Below are 18119 nucleotides of genomic sequence, written 5' to 3'. Positions count from 1 at the left end.
AGACTGCCACCCATAGCAGCATGTTTTCTCTGTTAAAGTATATAATTACGCACAGCCTGTCTGTCTTGTCACACTAGTTCTTCTGACTGTCTCCTTTACCCCCCCCACCACCACCATTACCCACATGTACTGTAGTCCCTTGTTAGGGTCAACCCTCTCTGTAAAAAGTGCAAATAGAGCGACACCCGGGATGATCAGCTCTGCTCGAGTCGCGCCGGGCTGAGCCTCAGCCCAGACTGTCTGCAAATTAGAGAAATTAGCCCAGTGAAAAGAGAGGCACACTTACGCCATGCGGCCACAGGCGTCTCCTAAATAGCCACATGGGCCATATGTCAGCCAATTTAGTGACCGTTTCACTTTACGGGTGAAGAGGAGTAGGAGTTAAAAGGACACATTGAGATATTTAAGTTTGCTATTGTACACTGTAAAAAATGTTTTGCTGCCTTAAATTTTGAAGTTTATTCAAATTGGCTGTATAGGACAACATTGTACAATATAGAGATGAATTGAATGAATTATAGGGATACATTTTTTTAAAAATATGCTCATTTTCCAGCTCCCGTAGAGTTAAACATTAGATTTAGTTTTGGAATCCATTCAGCTGATCTCTGGGTGTGGCGTTACCACTTTTAGCATAGCTTAGCATAATCCATTGAATCTGATTAGACCATTAGCATCGCGCAAAAAATAACCAAGGAATTTTGATAATTTTCCTATTTAAAACTTAACTCTTCTGTAGTTACATCGTGTACTAAGACCGACGGAAAATTAAAAGTTGTGATTTTCTAGGCAGATATGGCTATGAACTATACTCTCATTTTGAAGTAATAATCAAGGACTTTGCTGTCGTAACATGGCTGCAGGAAGCGTAATGATATTACGCCGTGCCTGAAAATAGTACCCTTGGTAACTTTCAATAGCAGGGGACTATTTTCAGCAGCTGTGTAATGTCATTGTAACTAGAAGAGTCAAGTTTTAAATAGGAAAAATATCGAAACTCTGGTTATTTTTTAGCGTGATGCTAATGGTCTAATCAGATTCAATGGATTATGCTAAGCTATGCTAAAAGTGTTAGCCCCAGACCCGGAGATCAGCTGAATGAATTCCAAAATGGTAAGGATCAAATGTTTAACTCTAGGGGAGCTGGAAAATTAGCATTTTTCCAAAAAGTGCAGTGTGATTATTGTAAATGATAATTTTTTTAATCAAAATAAACATGGTGACAAATTATTGTTTTTTTAAATATAAAATATGTCTTTTTGAATCTTCTCCATATAATCAGTGAGTAAATGAGCAACCTTGCATTTTATGGGCAAAATTTCAGTAACAAAAAGTCAGTCATTCCAAGTTTCATAAAGGGGAGGAACAAGGAGGAAGAAAATTTTCTCAAATGTTCCCAACATGAAACAGCTCTCTCACCTGACACACAAACACACACACACACACACACGCACGAAGTCTGCTAAAGTATTGAGTTTATTACTTAATATATATTTTTGTTGTACAGAACTACTGTAAAGTATTTGTGATCTACTATTTTATTTAACATTGATTAAGATACTTATACATTTGCCACATTTATGCAGTATATTTTGTTTAGAGTTTTAAAAAAACGCTTGGTATTAAGAATTATATTTAGAGTCATTAATTATTTTTATATCATTCCCCCAATAGTGGAAAACATCAAACTCTCTTTTGTGCTTCAAGTTTTCATTTTTCTTTCCAGCAGTTATTCTTAACCTGTATAGGTCTTAAACTTTCATGTAAAGAATGAGTTCATGAACTGAATCTTTCAGGACAGGACTTTTGTGTTTCTGCTGGTTTAAAAGCTACGTGTCAAAAATGGTTTATGTAACTTCCTGACAGGATGATGTAGATGTTCAGACAGGTGTCTGAGTTGTTCTCCAATTTGACCTGCTTTGAATCTTATCCAGCACTGGTCAAAACAGAGTATCACACACCAGGCCAGGTCTAGATCTAGGTCACCGAAGTTCATTTGGAGCGTGTGTGCATTTCAGGAGGGGGTATAATTGGGTTGACACCAGATTGCTCATTAAGAGCCCACCCAAGCAAAAGTCCATTGCTGTGTTTTGCAATGATCCAACCATCTGTTTTTTGTACTCACATCATTCAGATTGCCCAAGATCGTCCTTTGTCTACCAGAATTGTTGATGCATACGTTTGGGTTTGGCGTAGTTGAAACGTTTCCAGTGTCCCAATTGGATCACCTTTGAGTAATCCTGACGGTCACATGATTGAAGGCAGATGCTGATTGGTCGGTCTGTATTGCTCAAAAGTCTGAAACAGCTCAGCGTGGTCAGTTTAGGTAACAGTGGTGAACTGGCTGGAGAGTCTCAAAGATCAGGAGAGAATTTATGATCGTTTGGACTAAACAGGAGAGAAATAAACAGGATGACAAATTGACCAGGAAACAATAAACCAGCAATGACCTAACCAAAGATACAGAGGATGCAACTTCTTCATGAATGTGAAGTGAGTTTACACTATTTTTGTTTGTTTAGTCTTTGTGGATGTTTGTTGCTCAGTTACATTGCATCAGTCACTGTCTTGTGTTGTTGTTGTTGTTGTTGAATGTGGTGTAATTGGATAAAGTTAAAGGCTTTTGTGAATGACTCTCATAAACTTGACGTTGGTGAGTCGTGATGTTTACACTTAAACTTTTTTGAGTTTTGTTAAAAAAAAAATGAAGTGAGTAGTTTTGTTGGAAGTAGTTTGTGAACTTTTCTAATCAGATGACAGCCAAAGCTGAATATAATATAAAATATTACAATAATTGCCTGTATAAAGCTTTAAAAATTGCTTTTTATGTGTGTTTAAATGACGCATGACGTAACTATTTTTGAAAAGGCTAATATTGAAGTATGTAAATAAAATTTACATTTATATATAAATAAGTGCATCTGACATGTTTATCAGACGTTTAATAGATTCTGACAGCAAACCGGTTAATACTGCATCTGATACCATATTACCACTAACTGCTAATGTTTCTCTACTTTTTTTGAGTCATTGATTAGTCAAAAATAACTTAATGCGCTGCTTCTGAAGAGCTATTGCATCTTTGGGTAAAAGTATGTGTCATACTAACAACAGTACAAGTTAATTTATTATATACTTGAATGCGTTTAATATATTGTAGAAAAATATGTATGCTTAACTATGTATTTTGTTTGTCTTAGATCTTTGATTAAACAAACCCAAAGCAACACAAACCAAAGGAGAATATACCAAACAACACAGAAAGGTACGAGATAAAAACGCAATTCCAAAAAAAAAGAGTTTATCAAAATGAAGTTTGAGGCATCTCTACAAGACATGAACAACTGGAGGGAGGTAGACTTCGCCCTGAACTGCACCTATATTGTCCACGACCAAACGTCCGACCCCAGCTTTAATCTTCCCAGGGCCATGACCTCCGTTCCTCGCAACCTCACCTTCCAGTACTGTGCAGACAATAAGGTACAACGCACGACACCGCCTCTGTTTGCACTACATTTTCAACTCCCATATTGCAAAATATTTTCTTTATCTAGTTAGTCATCTTTTTAACAGACATTTGTTACTTAAAGCCTCTTGTGCAACAATTCAATCACTGTAGGGGAAGTTTTTCTGATTTCATTCATAACAAAAGAGTATTGTGACCTCCATGTTTTTGGGGTACCATAGATTTGTTTGATTTATATTAGGAGTACCATAAAATATAGGTACTATAGTGTCTCAGTACAAGAGTTGATAAATGTCTTGCGTTGTAAATGTCAGTTTTAACCAATCACAGTGGAAGAGGGGTGGGACAAATACCAACCAAAAAAGCTGATCACATTGTACAACAAATGATTATCAAAACAAATGTATCATAGCAAGTTAAAATAAAGCTGCTAAGCGCCCACACGTCAATGTTTTCAGCGGAGCACATGACCACATTTAAACGCTTCGGTGTACACACAGCCTTATACAGTGTGGTTCAGTAGGTCAGTGGGTCTGTGGCAGTGACACAGTCATTTCCAGGTAAGGGATCAAGCCCGGTGCATGACAATCCTTAAGTAAAGGAAAAAATCACTAAGGGAAGGAATTTCTTTATAAGCATTGCAACGAACACCTTAACCATAAGTATTTTACAATAGTCTCGGTCAAAACATGGCATTGGAGAAGTGAATGCTAGTTACAAAATCTCACACATGAAATATCAACAGACAATGTGTGTACATTAAAAACTGAAACTCTATGAAGCTTGCGATCAAATAGTTTTAGAGCTGATAATGGGGAGCGCTCTGTTCTCTGCATTATTCCAATTCGCATACATTTCTCGTCATGAATGTAATCTGTATTAAAAAAAAACCTTTGTGTCAAAGAGCTGAGTGGAAACTTGTTGTGATGACACACGCGTCTTCACTACGACACGCCCCTTAAGGCATTGTTTTTGCCATTTGTATACACCTTACACATTTTTTTGGGATGAGACTCTGTTTAGGAGGAAAAAATGATTGGATAGGGGAAGCACTGGCTTTGTGTGGATGCGGCCTTAGGGTTCCTTAAGTGAACCTTGCACTCATGCAACTCATGTCTCATTAACTTTATAGATCGGGGTTTCTTACCTTAAGGGTTTTTATGGTACCAGGCCCAGAGCAATAAAAGGCCCGTCAGGTTATATGATCCCAAACAGCCTGATACATAATATAATTATATATATGATCTTGTAAACCTTATGTTTGGGTAAGAGAGATTATTACAACTCATTATAAACAAACTTTGTACTTGATGACAGTTCGATTTACTGTGCTTGCAACAGTAAATGTCTTTAATGTTGTTGAAAATCTCTTTTCGTCTTCATTTCCTTTCTTTTATTTCTTTCTCTCTTCTTCACACACATCTGACTGTGTCATTCTTTACTGCTTCCTGTGGTTTCTAAAACGTCTGCCCCCCATGCTTCATGCACTTTCTGCTATTCTATTTGTCCTATGCATGATCCAGTTTCCGCCTTTACAGGTGAAAGTCAGTTCCTCTTTTCTACCCCTCAGCTCTTTTTTATATTTAACCATGCTGAAGGTGTGAAATTGTGGTCATCAGTTTAGAAAGGAGGATGCACATGCACTGATACTCTTCTATTTCTTATGTGAAACAAAATGTGCTACGACAAAAATAAAACAACGGACCCCAAACAATTTTTTTTTTTTTTTTGTGAAAACAAATCCTGCAGGTTCAATTTAATCAAACACATCTGTGAATCTTTTTGCCTGAGCTATAACTTTTCTCTTCCCTTTTTATATCTGTTGTTCCTGTTCTCTCTCTCTCATCTTTCCCACGCTTGGCCCTCTTTTCCCAAGCACAGAGCTATAAACAACCTCCTGACGTGAACAACCGAAACAAGTTTTTCTCAAAATGCCATCTCAAGAGGACACGTTCGTTATAATGCATTTCAGCCATCAACAGAAGCTTTCTCTCCCCTAATCAGCTTTCTAGCTGAAATTTGCAAATAAATGTAGACGTACTACACACTTCCCATTTCTGAGCAAGCTATTCCTCGCGAATCGCATGCACGCTGCTGATTCTGTGAAATGCGTTGCTCTTACGCTCTTAATGGTTTTAGTAATGGACAGGAAAACCCACATCCTTTGAGTGTGTCAGTTCCCGGAGGGCCCCAGAACCCGGCAAACTTTTTTATTGGAAGAAAGAAGGGAGGAAGGGAGAATTAAGGGACGTAGGAAAGCCTCACTTGTGATGAAGGTGCTAGTCATAGTCCCCATAGTTTCTGTGATGCATGAGCACACATTCCAAAGTTTCTATACATTCGAAACTTATAAGTTGTTGTAATGCAGTTTTCCCCTTTTAACCTTGAGCATTAGTTACTTAGGGCAGAAGGGAAAGTGAAAACGTGACCGTTATCTGATACTGTAGCGTGCCTAGGTTTGTAGAGTACTAGAACTGACGGGCTGAACTCGAGCTTTTCGTTTCTCTTTACCTTTCTCTGCAAGCTGTGAATGATTGAAACTAACACATTCGATATGGTTTTAGTGGGCAACATAGAACACACAAACACATACACGCCTATTTCTTAGCAAAATACGGACGTATCAAATACTTGTTTGTTTTTCATTAAGGTAATTTTAGAAAATAATCCTAACCATTTTTTTTACTTTAGCATTTTTAGAATTAAATATAAATTAAAACTGTATAGATATATACACTGTATACATCCAAAAAATATAAAAATGGTCCCTATAGCGGTCAATGGGCAGCACCCTTTAAAAAGGTCCCAATATGTCCAATTTGGGTACTAATATCCACTCTTTTGTACCCAAATGGACCTCTGAGGAACTATTATGAACTCTTTAGGTACAACCCAGCAAGCAAAAACCAAGACCAAAACCATAACCAAGAAATGACAGCTAACTATAGACCCACTTCTACCCTAAATAAACCTTGAATTTGGATATGTACTGTAATCCATCATGTAAGCAAAGTCAACAGGTGTTCAAAGTGTTTGCTTTCATTTCTTTTACATGTTTTAAGTGTATACGCATAATCTTTTTTTAGGCTATGGTTAGACGTCTATTAGACTTTCACTGACAGCCCAAATTTTGACTTGTTTTAGCCAAAATTGCTTGCTGGAAATATGTACTTGAAAGTGTACCACCCCAGTGACAGCTAGACCATTTTTTTTTTTTACAATTGAAGAGTTACGTTGCAAAACGAGATAACTCCGTTTTTAACATTTTCGTCAAAACATGTTTATTATTATGTTATCATGTTATTATTTTGTTTTATGGTGCTACTTATCTGTATTTTTTAAGTTATGAAAGTTTAAATCAAAACAAACAAAGTGCAGTTGAATTGATATTAATTGGAATGCACAACCACAAAACTAAATTTCTGAAAAATACGGAACGAAACTCTTAATTTTTTTCTGACAGTATGGATAGACAGACATGTCCTTGAATGTCCCCCAAAAAAGTTTGCTTCAACTGCTTAAGGGGTTTTATAGACAATGCTCCCTGACCCTTAGCTTGGTCGTGTGCCTAACTAAAGGGGGGCACGTGGCAGATGGGGTGTTCTGTGATGGGGAAGGACACACACTTACAGAATCTCAGCCAAAAGAAGTAGGTTAAGCTTGACTGATTAACTTTCATTTGTTAACTGAAGATCCTTAGACAGCTTGGGGGGGTTGGTAGGGTCCACGTTTAGATGGAGGCTTCAGCGTGTGCGTGGAGTGGCGTCGTGGCGTTGGTTTTGTCAAAGAGTGACACTGACTCCTCTAGCCCCTCCTTCTGCTCAATAAACCCTTGGTAAGCGGTTAATCGCTAAAGACCAACCAATTAGTCACGCAACGCTAGCAACACACAATTATACTGTCACAGCAACTCTCGTCTCCAGGCATTGACCATCCCTGTTCATCCTTTCTCACCTGCTATATTATTATTATTATATTCAACTAAATCTGGTGTTAGCCATTATCAAGTTGTTGGTGTAGGTCTTAAAGTAGACTTTATTACTCTTGGTCCAAATATTGGCTTAATTGCACTTAGGAAAATCCAAACAGAAGCTTGATCATGGGGGGGCAGCTGACCCCCAAGCCACAATGTGACCTATATATAAAGCTAAAGATTTTGGTTATGGTTTCGAGAGTGGACCACCTGCTCCATCAACTGTGCTTTTTCCCCATCACACTCGCCCCTCCGTCAAAATGTGAATGCTTCACTACTAGCCGTGTCAAAGGAGGCCGGTGTTCTGTCTCGGTTTCGTTCCAAGTAGAGCAGGGAAAGTTTACGTCGGTTTATTCACTTAACTCATTAACTCGCAACATGTGTTACCTTGGGTTACCTATGACGCCGGTATGGGTCATCTCTAATCAGCCACACCTCATTGAACTTCCTGTTTAGGTGGACAGATCATTAATCATGTATTTGGTTTAAGTTGGTTTACATATGTCCCTATTTACTCCTGCAGGTGACCGGTGTGTTTAGCAAAGAGTACATACCTCAGGGTACACGATTTGGGCCGTTACAAGGCGTCGCCTACACCAAAGACAACGTGCCCCCTCAAACCAACAGGAAATACTTTTGGAGGGTAAGTGAATTCCTTGTTGATGTAATCTGTGAGGGCCATTAATTCTTTTGACAGACAAGTGGCCAAACCGGTCATGAATGACTTTCCAGAGAATTTAAATGGAAACAACCAGGAAGAACATTCATTCATGCCTAAATACATACTAATACCCATTCACTTTCTTTTTAATCTCAATTATGTTTCTTTTCAATATACCCACATGCACCGATGCTAAAAATAATAGCTTTTCTAATTTGGCTTCACTAGCTGAAAACTTTTGGCTCTTTGGAAAATACAGAGGAAGCCCAGAAAGACCTTATCCTTTTTGTTTTGGATTTCTGCTTTGTTCTCACACTATGGTTTACTCAGCAGAAGTTACTGAGTGTACTTATTGTGAAACCCTCTCAAAAAAAAACACAAAGGATAGCGCAAGCCTCAGTTTGTGGCCAGATTTTAGAGAAGTCCCATTCCTGCGCAGACATACTGTAGAAAGATTGACGCGCGCATCACTTTCTTTTTTTTGTGTGTGGCATGCATGCAAGCCTTTACATTTCTGCTGCCATATCAGCACGCATCTAAAGGAACTTTGGTCTTTTTATCTCCTTGCCAAGGTCGCTGTTTTTGTTTATATGCGTGGGTGTGTGCGCGTGTCCTGAACGGTAGCACGCGCTTGTATGAAAACGTTTGTAGGTACGTGCAGTTGGTGTGTGTGTCACTGTGGGTTTTCCTGTGAGCTGTCCTTTCCTTTCTCCATTTCCTGAAAATCCATATCCACTTCCTGTTGGCATTAAAGTGATTAAATTGTCTCGACTTTAAAGCAGGTGGGCCAATGGAGGGAAGGCGAAGGTGTGTTTGATGGTATAACTGGTAAACGGTGTGTCTTAGATAGTGGAGCTATCATGTACATGTCCTGGCAAGTCAAAGCACTGAATTCCCCTGCTTACAAATGAGAGCGAGGGGGTGGAGGAAGGGGCGGACACTAAACGTGTGACTGGCAGCATGTGTAAATAGTTTCACGTCTGCCGCTCTATAAAGGGCTGACATCATTGACACAGAGCTACTCACACATATGATACCAGACAAGCCACACACACACACATACTTTCACAGGTTAGAGGACAGAGAGGAGTTGATTTAAACAGCTGTTAGAAGAGCGTTCTGTTCATGGCAGAGGTGAAGATCATTTAAAACAACTTTTTAAAACTGATTTACAGCATGAAATCTGTGAAATGTGATTATTGATTTCTGTGGAGTTTGACACTTCTACGGATGACGTCCCTTGGAAAAGTGCTAAAGTTTTCTTTCTCTTTCTCTCCGTCCAGATCTACAGTGGTGGCCAGCTACACCACTTCATCGATGGCTACGATGTGCGGCACAGTAACTGGATGCGGTACGTCAACCCTGCACGCTCGCTGGCCGAACAGAACCTGGTGGCCTGCCAAAACGGCCAGGATATCTTTTTCTACACCATCCGGCCCGTGGAGCCCAAGCAGGAGCTGCTGGTTTGGTACAGTCCTGAGTTCTCCCAAAGACTCTGCGGCCAGTCAGAGCAACCAGACAGCTTGAAGCCAAGTGAGTCACTGGATCTGGGATTATCCCATGTTATTTGGTGTTCGGAAGAGTTTCAGTAGATGTTTGGGAATGCTTGGATGGATAGAGTGAAAGATGTATTGAAATCGTTTTGTTTGTTGTCCTTACACCTTTCCTATGTTTTTTTTTTTTTGTTCTTATGTGTTTCCTTCTAACTCCTATCCGTCACTTTTTGCTTAATTTATTCTTTCAACCTCAATTTAAGCTATTTTTTAATTATTATCTTATAACCTAGAAGTTAATTTTAAGTAAAGCCTATTGAGAAACATGCATTGGAAGTAATAATTGTGATGTGTTTAATATGGACATACTGTATGTATTATCATACTGATGAAAACATTTTAATTCAGTTTAACTCGTCTTCTCATATCTCTCTTTTCAATTTTTGTTATACTTTCTTATTAAATGTCTGTCACTCTTTTTCTTTCACTCTCTCTTTCCTGTAGTCTGTCTTGAGACAATGGCATTAGTCATCTTTACTACCTTTGTATTTTGCCCTTCCTGTGAATACTCATCCGAAAGTATGATCTAAATTTGTGGCTCTTATCTTTCCATGAATCAGCTGATTTCACTGAAGAGACACGCGTTATCTGTTGTCTGTGCACATTCGTGACTGTTGATAGACTGAATCTGAATTATTAAATCGTTACTCAGATGGATACTTAGAAAAAAACTGCTTATCATAATGTGTACAGTAATATATCTTTGCTTTTACTTAAACGTCATTAGGTCTCCCATGCAATGAAAGTGACTGTAAATGAAACCGTTTGTGTATGAATGTGTACGGGGGCTTTGGGTATATGATTGTGTCTGTTTGTGTGTGTGCGACAAGCAATTGGCTGTCTGGATCTGGAGGCATCTTGTGATAATGCTTTTATCACATTGATTCAATCTCGCGCTGACACTGTGCTATTTCCTGTCTCATTCATCCCTCTGCATTAGCTTGCGTCTGTGTGTGCGTTATATTCATGCGTTTCTGTCTGCTATTGTTAAGGCCCATTACCTGAGTCATGTTGACACACACGCTCCAGTCTCGAAGCGTCTTACTGATGCTAACTGTTGAATGTCCCGCTGTAGGCAACCTCATACTTTGAAATTTCCTGTCCCGTGAGCCTCTTCTTTTTTATTCTGTCAAGTTTGACTTCCTGCGCGAGGTTTAACGTTGATATAATGTGTGAACGAATGAATATAAGATACTGAATACAAAACATGAAGAATTGTGACCTTGCCTGTGAAATCCATGCTAAAGTCTCAATTATGAGATTGATTTAAATTTTTGACTTGATCTTACATGATTATACTTTCACACAATGTTCTTTATATTATGTAGGATGGTTTTATGTAATAAATGACTTTAGCAGGTAGGATCACATATTATCATAATGTACGCCAGATATCAATTTAATATCTCACTGCCTACATATTGCTTAAACGTCCTGCGTGCATTTCAATTACCGATTTTCACTTTCCTCACGGTAGTTAGGAAATGCCTAACTAGACGATGCCTGTAAATGCAACATCAGATTGGTTCACATCATGTTTGAGGAACCAAGTTCTGACCACATGGGTAATAATGTGTTTGTGTAATCTTCCCACTGCAGTTGAGCGTTATAGCTCTCTCCATGATATGGCAGGTTCTGTCTGAGTCACGACAAAGGTTACTGAAAACAGCTTGCTGTTGTGGCTTTCTTTTTACAATCTCTAGAGTGAAGGGAGAGTAATATTCTGACCTTATCACAACTCCCTGTATTACATTCGATAACCGTTAGTGCTGAAGGGGCATCGAGGATTTTTTCCCATGGCTGAGGACATCTGCTGTTGTGGTGACTCAGAGCAGTTTCTGAGTGAGAAACTTAGTCGTCACACGAGTCTCCGTTCTTCCGATACATACACATACCCCCCCACCTCACAAACATACACACGCCCACATTACAAACACCCACACGGGTGTAATCTAGGTGCTACGTGAAAACAGTACTATCTCTATGTCAAACAGAAACCAGTCGGATATCTTCTGCCTGTCAGTGTTGTACAGAAACAGCTGCCATTTACCATAAGTGAGTTTTTAAGGGGGAAGGTTATGAGTAGGTGTATGACAGATTTGCAGGCATATTTGATTAGCAATCAGTTGCGGCCTAAAGCTACTCGAAGATATAAGTCATGTGTGGCTTGTTGGTTTCTGACCTCTCACTTGCTGGCTTTCGACTTTTGACGATGCTTTTTCTCTCTCTGTTTTATCAGAACACATGCCTGATATTGCAGCATACGAGTATCTGAAGAAGCCCCTACCTCAATACGCCCACTACCCAAAACAGCCCCCCAGCCCGCACAAACTTCAGAGCGAGGATGAAGATGAGTTGGACGAAAAGATCGACGTTGAGGTTATCGAGAGAGACACGCCACCCGACACTCCAGATGAGCAGGTCGTGGACTGCAGTACGAAGATCCTCAAACCCAATCCACCGGAGCCGGTTCGTTCTCCACATCCGAACCAAAAGGAGCTAAATTTGAACACTTACCCGTACCCTACCCTCTCCCCACCACAAGACCTTCCGCTCCACCTGCATGGCCTTTATGGTCATCGGGAAGGTCTGATCTCATACCCATCATTACCCTCACAGAGACCTTTACATGCTCCATATCCACTTATATCACCGTACAACCCCCATTATCCCCGCTTGCTATTGCCTCCATATTCCCCTCCTTTCCCCTCCATGTTGCCCTCGAAAGGGGGGCTTCAGTACAATGGCTTTTTGGGTAGCGATGGCTTGCCCTACTCTTCCATACCCCAACCTGGTCTTCTACCTGTTACTTTGCCCTATCCCACCCCACTTCACGGAGGACTGAAGGAAAGAATGCCAAACACTCCTCCCCGAGGAGCTCCCATAACTCCCGAACTTTCTCCTCAGCCAAAGCACTCCCCCCAGCAAACCCCACTTTCGAAATGCGAGGAGGCCATCAACCTCAGCCTGCCTACACCCAGAAGCACATCGCCCGCCTCCTGCTCCTCTCCAATAACCCCCGGGTACAAATCTCTCCCGTACCCACTCAAGAAGCAAAACGGCAAAATCAAATATGAGTGCAACGTCTGTCTCAAGACATTCGGTCAGCTGTCCAACCTCAAAGTGAGTCTTGTTTTGCACTGTTGTTCACTTTTTGATTCGAAAGCGTATGCATGATTTAAACATGACTAAATTTTTGTTGAAGGTGCACTTGAGGGTCCACAGTGGAGAAAGGCCATTCCAATGTAACCTGTGCAAAAAGAGCTTTACCCAGTTAGCCCACCTCCAGAAACATCACCTGGTCCACACAGGAGAGAAACCACATGAGTGCCAGGTAAAACAATTTTCTTTATACCATATCTAAAGGAGACAGGAGATAAAAGGCTTCGCATGACAGTTATACCCATTAAGGGCACAATGACGCACACCCACAACATTGCTTATCGCTCGTAGAACCTTCACCTTGTCACTCCTGTTTCCTTTAAGAGAAAATGTTTTGTTGAACAGTAACCAAAAAGGGTGTGACAGTGGCGTCAGCCTGTGCTATTCATTCATCTTGACCACTGAAAAGAAAACAGTCCATTAATATAAAAACACGTCTGGCTCTCTGTCTGCATACCACAGTGACAACAAGGCAATTATGAAGGCTAGCAAAGACGTTGTCTGTGTTTCTTAATCTTCTTTGAGGCTACATACACATTAATAGTTACGAAATCCTCTCTGTCCTCACGGAAACGTCTGTAAATCCCCTTACTGTGCCTGTGGCAAAATGTAAGAAGCTTTAATATACTTTAGTGTTTTATATAGCAACCAAAACAATGCCATTGCAATATGCGACTTTCTTAATAATTTGTCCACCCTAAAAAGCAAAAGTTTATTTATAGTGCCTAAATTACAAAGTCTTTTCTCATTTTTAAATCCACAGGTGTGTCACAAACGCTTCAGCAGCACCAGTAACCTGAAGACTCACCTGCGTCTGCACTCCGGAGAAAAGCCATATCAGTGCAAACTGTGCAGCGTCAAATTCACCCAGTACATCCACCTCAAACTCCACCGAAGGCTGCACAGCTCTCACGATCGTCCCCATTGTTGCCCGGTCTGCTCAAGGGGCTTCATCCATCGCTTCTCCCTACACCTTCATCAGCGTTCAGGCAGCTGTCCGGCCGCCCGTCCAGAAATCCCAGAGCTGAGACGCGCAGCAGAGCTGGTGGAGCGGTTCGATGCCAGTCACGAGGCTGAGGCGCTGCCTGAGAGCGCTGCTGAAAGTCAGGTCGATGTCGCGCTGGAAAAATGGCTGGCCAGAAGTTTGGAAAGTGGCGAGGGGAAGGAGGACTTCGGGGTCCTCCAAGCTTTCGATCAAGTGCCACCAGAACGGGTAACTGCTATGGGACATCACCAGGAGAGAGCCAGTGTTGTACAATTCAACCATCGATCTTCTGTAAAGACTGAAGAGGAGTAGATAGGATGAACTTTTCCAAACTGCTATCTATGCACAGGGCATTCGACACCAAAAATCCTCACTCTTACATGGAGGAATCGGAGAGAAATCAAGCCAATGAGAGCCACACCAAACAAAAAAGTGTTTTCCAAAGACTTGAGGAATGTGTGACGTGTTTGCACTTCCACACTTTGATCTGCTTTAGGATATGAAGATATCTTTACTACTTCATACATCTGCTTTTCATACTTTTGTTTGTGTGAGTTTGTCTTAACTTATTATTGTCATTGTTTATCACATGTTTTAATATCGTCTACTTTTGTATGTTTGGCTTACTTATGCGGGTTTCTTTTTTTTTAAGTCGGTCTTTTTTTCCAATATTAGGATTCTCAGGAATAATGCGTCAATCCCACTATGGACACTATGTGACAATCCCAAATGGACCAGATATATCCCAACCATTCCAAGTGTAAATGTGGATTACGTGTGTATGATATGTGTGCACGACTGTACTCGGTTTTTAAATAATGTTGATGATAACCATTTTGAAAAGATTAAAGATGTATTGGCCACACTGCCAGTACGTTTTTTAAGTCTTTTTAACTTAATAACTGAGAATATGGTTATAATTGCAGAACGTATTTTTGTATTTCCTTTGACGTGATTTTGAACCCCTTTGACATGAGAACATGCTTTTATTTAATATTTAAAATAAGGGATTTTCTGTTTATTAGTTTTATTTAATGTTACTTGGTTGTGTCTACCAATGTTTACTGTTGTTTCTTTAATCCAAACAAGTATTTTTAGCACTATGAAAATATCCAAATCAATGTAGCTGCAACTGAATTTGCCAATCATGTCGGATGAAGATTGCAATAATTCTTTACAAACTACAGACACAACAGTACCTCAGTTTAAAAAAAATGAAATTGTTAGCTTAATAATTTATGCTCTTAATTTATTTGATGGAAGCGCTGGAAAAAGCAGGAACTAGATCCAAGTGCTGGATGATTCTTAGCTATAACAGGGTTTAGAATTAAGAACTTAGTGTCTTTTGTACAGTGCATTTTATTATTATCCTAGTTTGTTTTTTTACTCCGTCTAAAAGATGTTGAAACTTTATATGTGAAAAATTATTTTTGACAAACTTTTATAATGTAGCACATTAAACATTACTTCTCAAACTCTCTGTTTTGGTGTTAATGATCTCACTACAGTATGTCAACAGAATCAAGTTTTTACACCCACATACTCATTCTCAACACCCATCAGACTTGTTCTTTTGAAAGTCCCACACAAGGCCGGCCTATGTGGTCGTATTTCTAGAAAGTAGAGGAACTGAAATAGTTACTCATCAGCTAGGGTTGCAAAAAATGCCCACCGTCAAATGAAACATTAAAAACATCATAAAACCACCTTTTTAACCTTTATCTACTGTTACTGTACTATAGCATGAGTTACAGTAAAAACATTACAGCTTGGTTTCAAATGAACTGCTCCCCAGCTGACAGATTGTATCATGGTAACAGTTTTTATGTCATGTAAAAAAGCTTTCAGATTATATACCTTTGATATCAGGACAACCATAAACACTATAGTACCAAGATAATATGCTGTTACTGTTTAAGAAACCGGTTAATGTAAACAAAGTGACAGCTTTAAATGCATACATTTTTTTAATTTATGCCATTCCTAGTTTCTGTGCAATAGTTTCTCGGATGCTTCAGGTAAACCTGTGGCACGATCAACACACAAATGTCAGTAACAGATGATAAGGCAGTTACAGTAAGAAATGCCTCATGAGTGCTTCACTTATGTGTTTCCTTTTGTCACAACCTCCCGTTCTCCCCTCAAACACACACACACACGCATAATGGGGGAGTCCCACACACCAAACACACCTCAGACCAGAACAAACACACCTCAGGGTATGAGAGAGATAGAGAGAGAGCGCGCAAAAAGAGCGCGAGAGATAGAAAGAGAGAGTATGCGGTGTAGACATCTGTCGTTAAACAGCATGTCAAACCACCACTTTGAATACATCTTAGGAGAAGTAGCAAGAGGCCCTTTTATGGCAGAAAGGTGAAAGAAACATGTGAAAACATACCACAGAAAAGAAAGAGTGGAACTTGACTTGCTGTAAATGACATGCAGCGTGTGACATCTACTTGCATTGCCTTCCTGTGCAGAGTTAAAACATTATGCATTTAGTAATTGCTAGGAAGTGATTCTCTGAGACCCAGAACCTTAGTTCCTGCCTAGGCCCAGAGCTGACAAATAAAGTTTAGACCACTTTCTATTTAACAAAACGTGACACCTACATTGAGCAGATATACAAGTATATTCCAAGTAAAACAGACAAGCTAAACTGGAAACAAAGCTTATCATGTAAATGTTCCTTGTAATGGATGCATCAAATAGTCATTGAAAACTATTACTCATTCCCTAGAACCCCAATGCACTTGCTCAAAAGTGCAAAAACACTTTTAGCTCTTAATTTGCCCCACCTGTTGCTATTTAAAGACCAAACATTATAATTTTACAGAGCACATAACCAGTAATTTGGCTATTAGCCTGCAGCTTATAATGAACGTTAAATTAAAGAAGTTTAGGTTTGTGTGCTTTTTGGACATTCCTGAACGGATTGCTTTCATCTTGTTTGCTGTCATCCATATCATTTGATCATTTGACATTAGATCTCTAACTGCTATACACTAGAATTGAAAGTAGAACCGTACGCTGGCTTTCCAGTGAACCCGAGACTTCCAGAAAAGTCACATTCAAAGATTATTTACATTTATGATCTAAGTAAACACACGCTTATCTCCGCTTTATCTTTCCTAGCTTGCAAAGCTTTTAAAGAATATTACAGTGGAACATCTTTGAAATTTAAGACAGCATTTGTGTGCAGGTAATATTATCACAAAATAGCATCACGGTTTTAATAAAATGGTACACTAATAAATGCATTAATTAGCATATAAGCAATAAAGTTTCTTTTTATTTATCTTCGTTAATTATTAATGATAGTTTATGCCAATTGAATTGTTCATGTAAGTTCATTGTGCATTTACTATTGTGTATTAGTAAATACTGAAATGAACATAAATAAATGCTGTAGAAGTATTGCCCATTCTTAGTTTGTGTTAGCTATGCATTTATTAATGTTAAGAAACACAACCTTATTGTACAGTGTTACCAATACAATCAAGTCATCGACACTGGCTTTCAGCTCAGTTTATGCTCAGTAAATGAATGGCGCCTAATTGTTCCATCACAACAAATCATTCTCAAAAACATTTACGTTTATTCTGTTCCTCTCTAGTGGAATCAACTGCCAGGCTCCATTCGATCTGAAGAACTGAAAATACACCTTTACCAAAGTGTCAAGTTTTCCAGTAACTTTGTTTACGTACAGTGCATTCAGAAAGTATGCACTTTGCTTCAACTAAGTACTGATTAAAGGTCAAAAAACTTAAATGTGATATTTGAATGTTTTATTTTTAATACATTTACAGACGTTTCTAAAATTACTTTGTCATTATGGGTGAGTGTAGATTAATGAAAAAAATTAATTTAAAGATTGTAGTTGTAGTAAAGAGGTGCAAAGTACTCAAGTATTTTACTTTATTAAAGTACATTTTTTAAGTATTTGCACTTTTTCAGGGTGTTTTGTCTTTTACTTTAATACATTTTACATAAAAATATAAAATTATACATAAGTTAGTACTAGATTTTAATTTATTTAACTTGATAGTCGAGTAAAAAGTATAAAGTTATGCATCAGAATGTAGTGAAGTAAAAGACAAGAAAAACACACTGATAAAGTACACATACTTGAAACAACATTTCCTGGAGTAAAGTAAAAATACTTGAGTACTTTACACCTGCATATGCAGCATAACAAAAATATACAGTACTGTGCAAAAGTCTTAGGCCACCACCACCAGACTTGTTGATTTAGAAGTTTTAATGTCCATCCATATTTATTTTTCAATCTATTTTATTAAGATACAAACTGAAAATAC

The 18119-nt window shown here is 39.0% G+C and overlaps 1 protein-coding gene across 2 annotated transcripts; it reads left to right on the top strand.

Moving 5' to 3' along the window:
* The first annotated feature begins 2346 nt into the window (after positions 1-2346).
* Positions 2347-15275, top strand: prdm1b (PR domain containing 1b, with ZNF domain). 2 transcript variants are annotated; one of them, XM_065290124.1, is made up of 7 exons: positions 2347-2493; positions 3201-3480; positions 7963-8082; positions 9384-9633; positions 11893-12776; positions 12859-12987; positions 13579-15275. In XM_065290124.1, exons 2-7 carry the CDS (start codon positions 3310-3312, stop codon positions 14110-14112), a joined length of 2088 nt encoding a protein of 695 aa, XP_065146196.1. In that variant the 5' UTR covers positions 2347-2493; positions 3201-3309; the 3' UTR covers positions 14113-15275. The 2 variants fall into 2 exon arrangements, with proteins under 2 accessions (XP_065146196.1, XP_065146201.1); XM_065290129.2 differs by lacking the exons at positions 2347-2493; positions 3201-3480; positions 7963-8082 and adding an exon at positions 9112-9234.
* Positions 15276-18119: the final 2844 nt, after the last annotated feature.

This window comes from Paramisgurnus dabryanus, chromosome 19, assembly GCF_030506205.2.
Source record: "Paramisgurnus dabryanus chromosome 19, PD_genome_1.1, whole genome shotgun sequence".
Lineage (NCBI taxonomy): Eukaryota > Metazoa > Chordata > Actinopteri > Cypriniformes > Cobitidae > Paramisgurnus > Paramisgurnus dabryanus.
The sequence above is the reverse complement of the archived record's forward strand: the minus strand, read 5'-3'. Positions and strand labels throughout refer to the sequence as shown.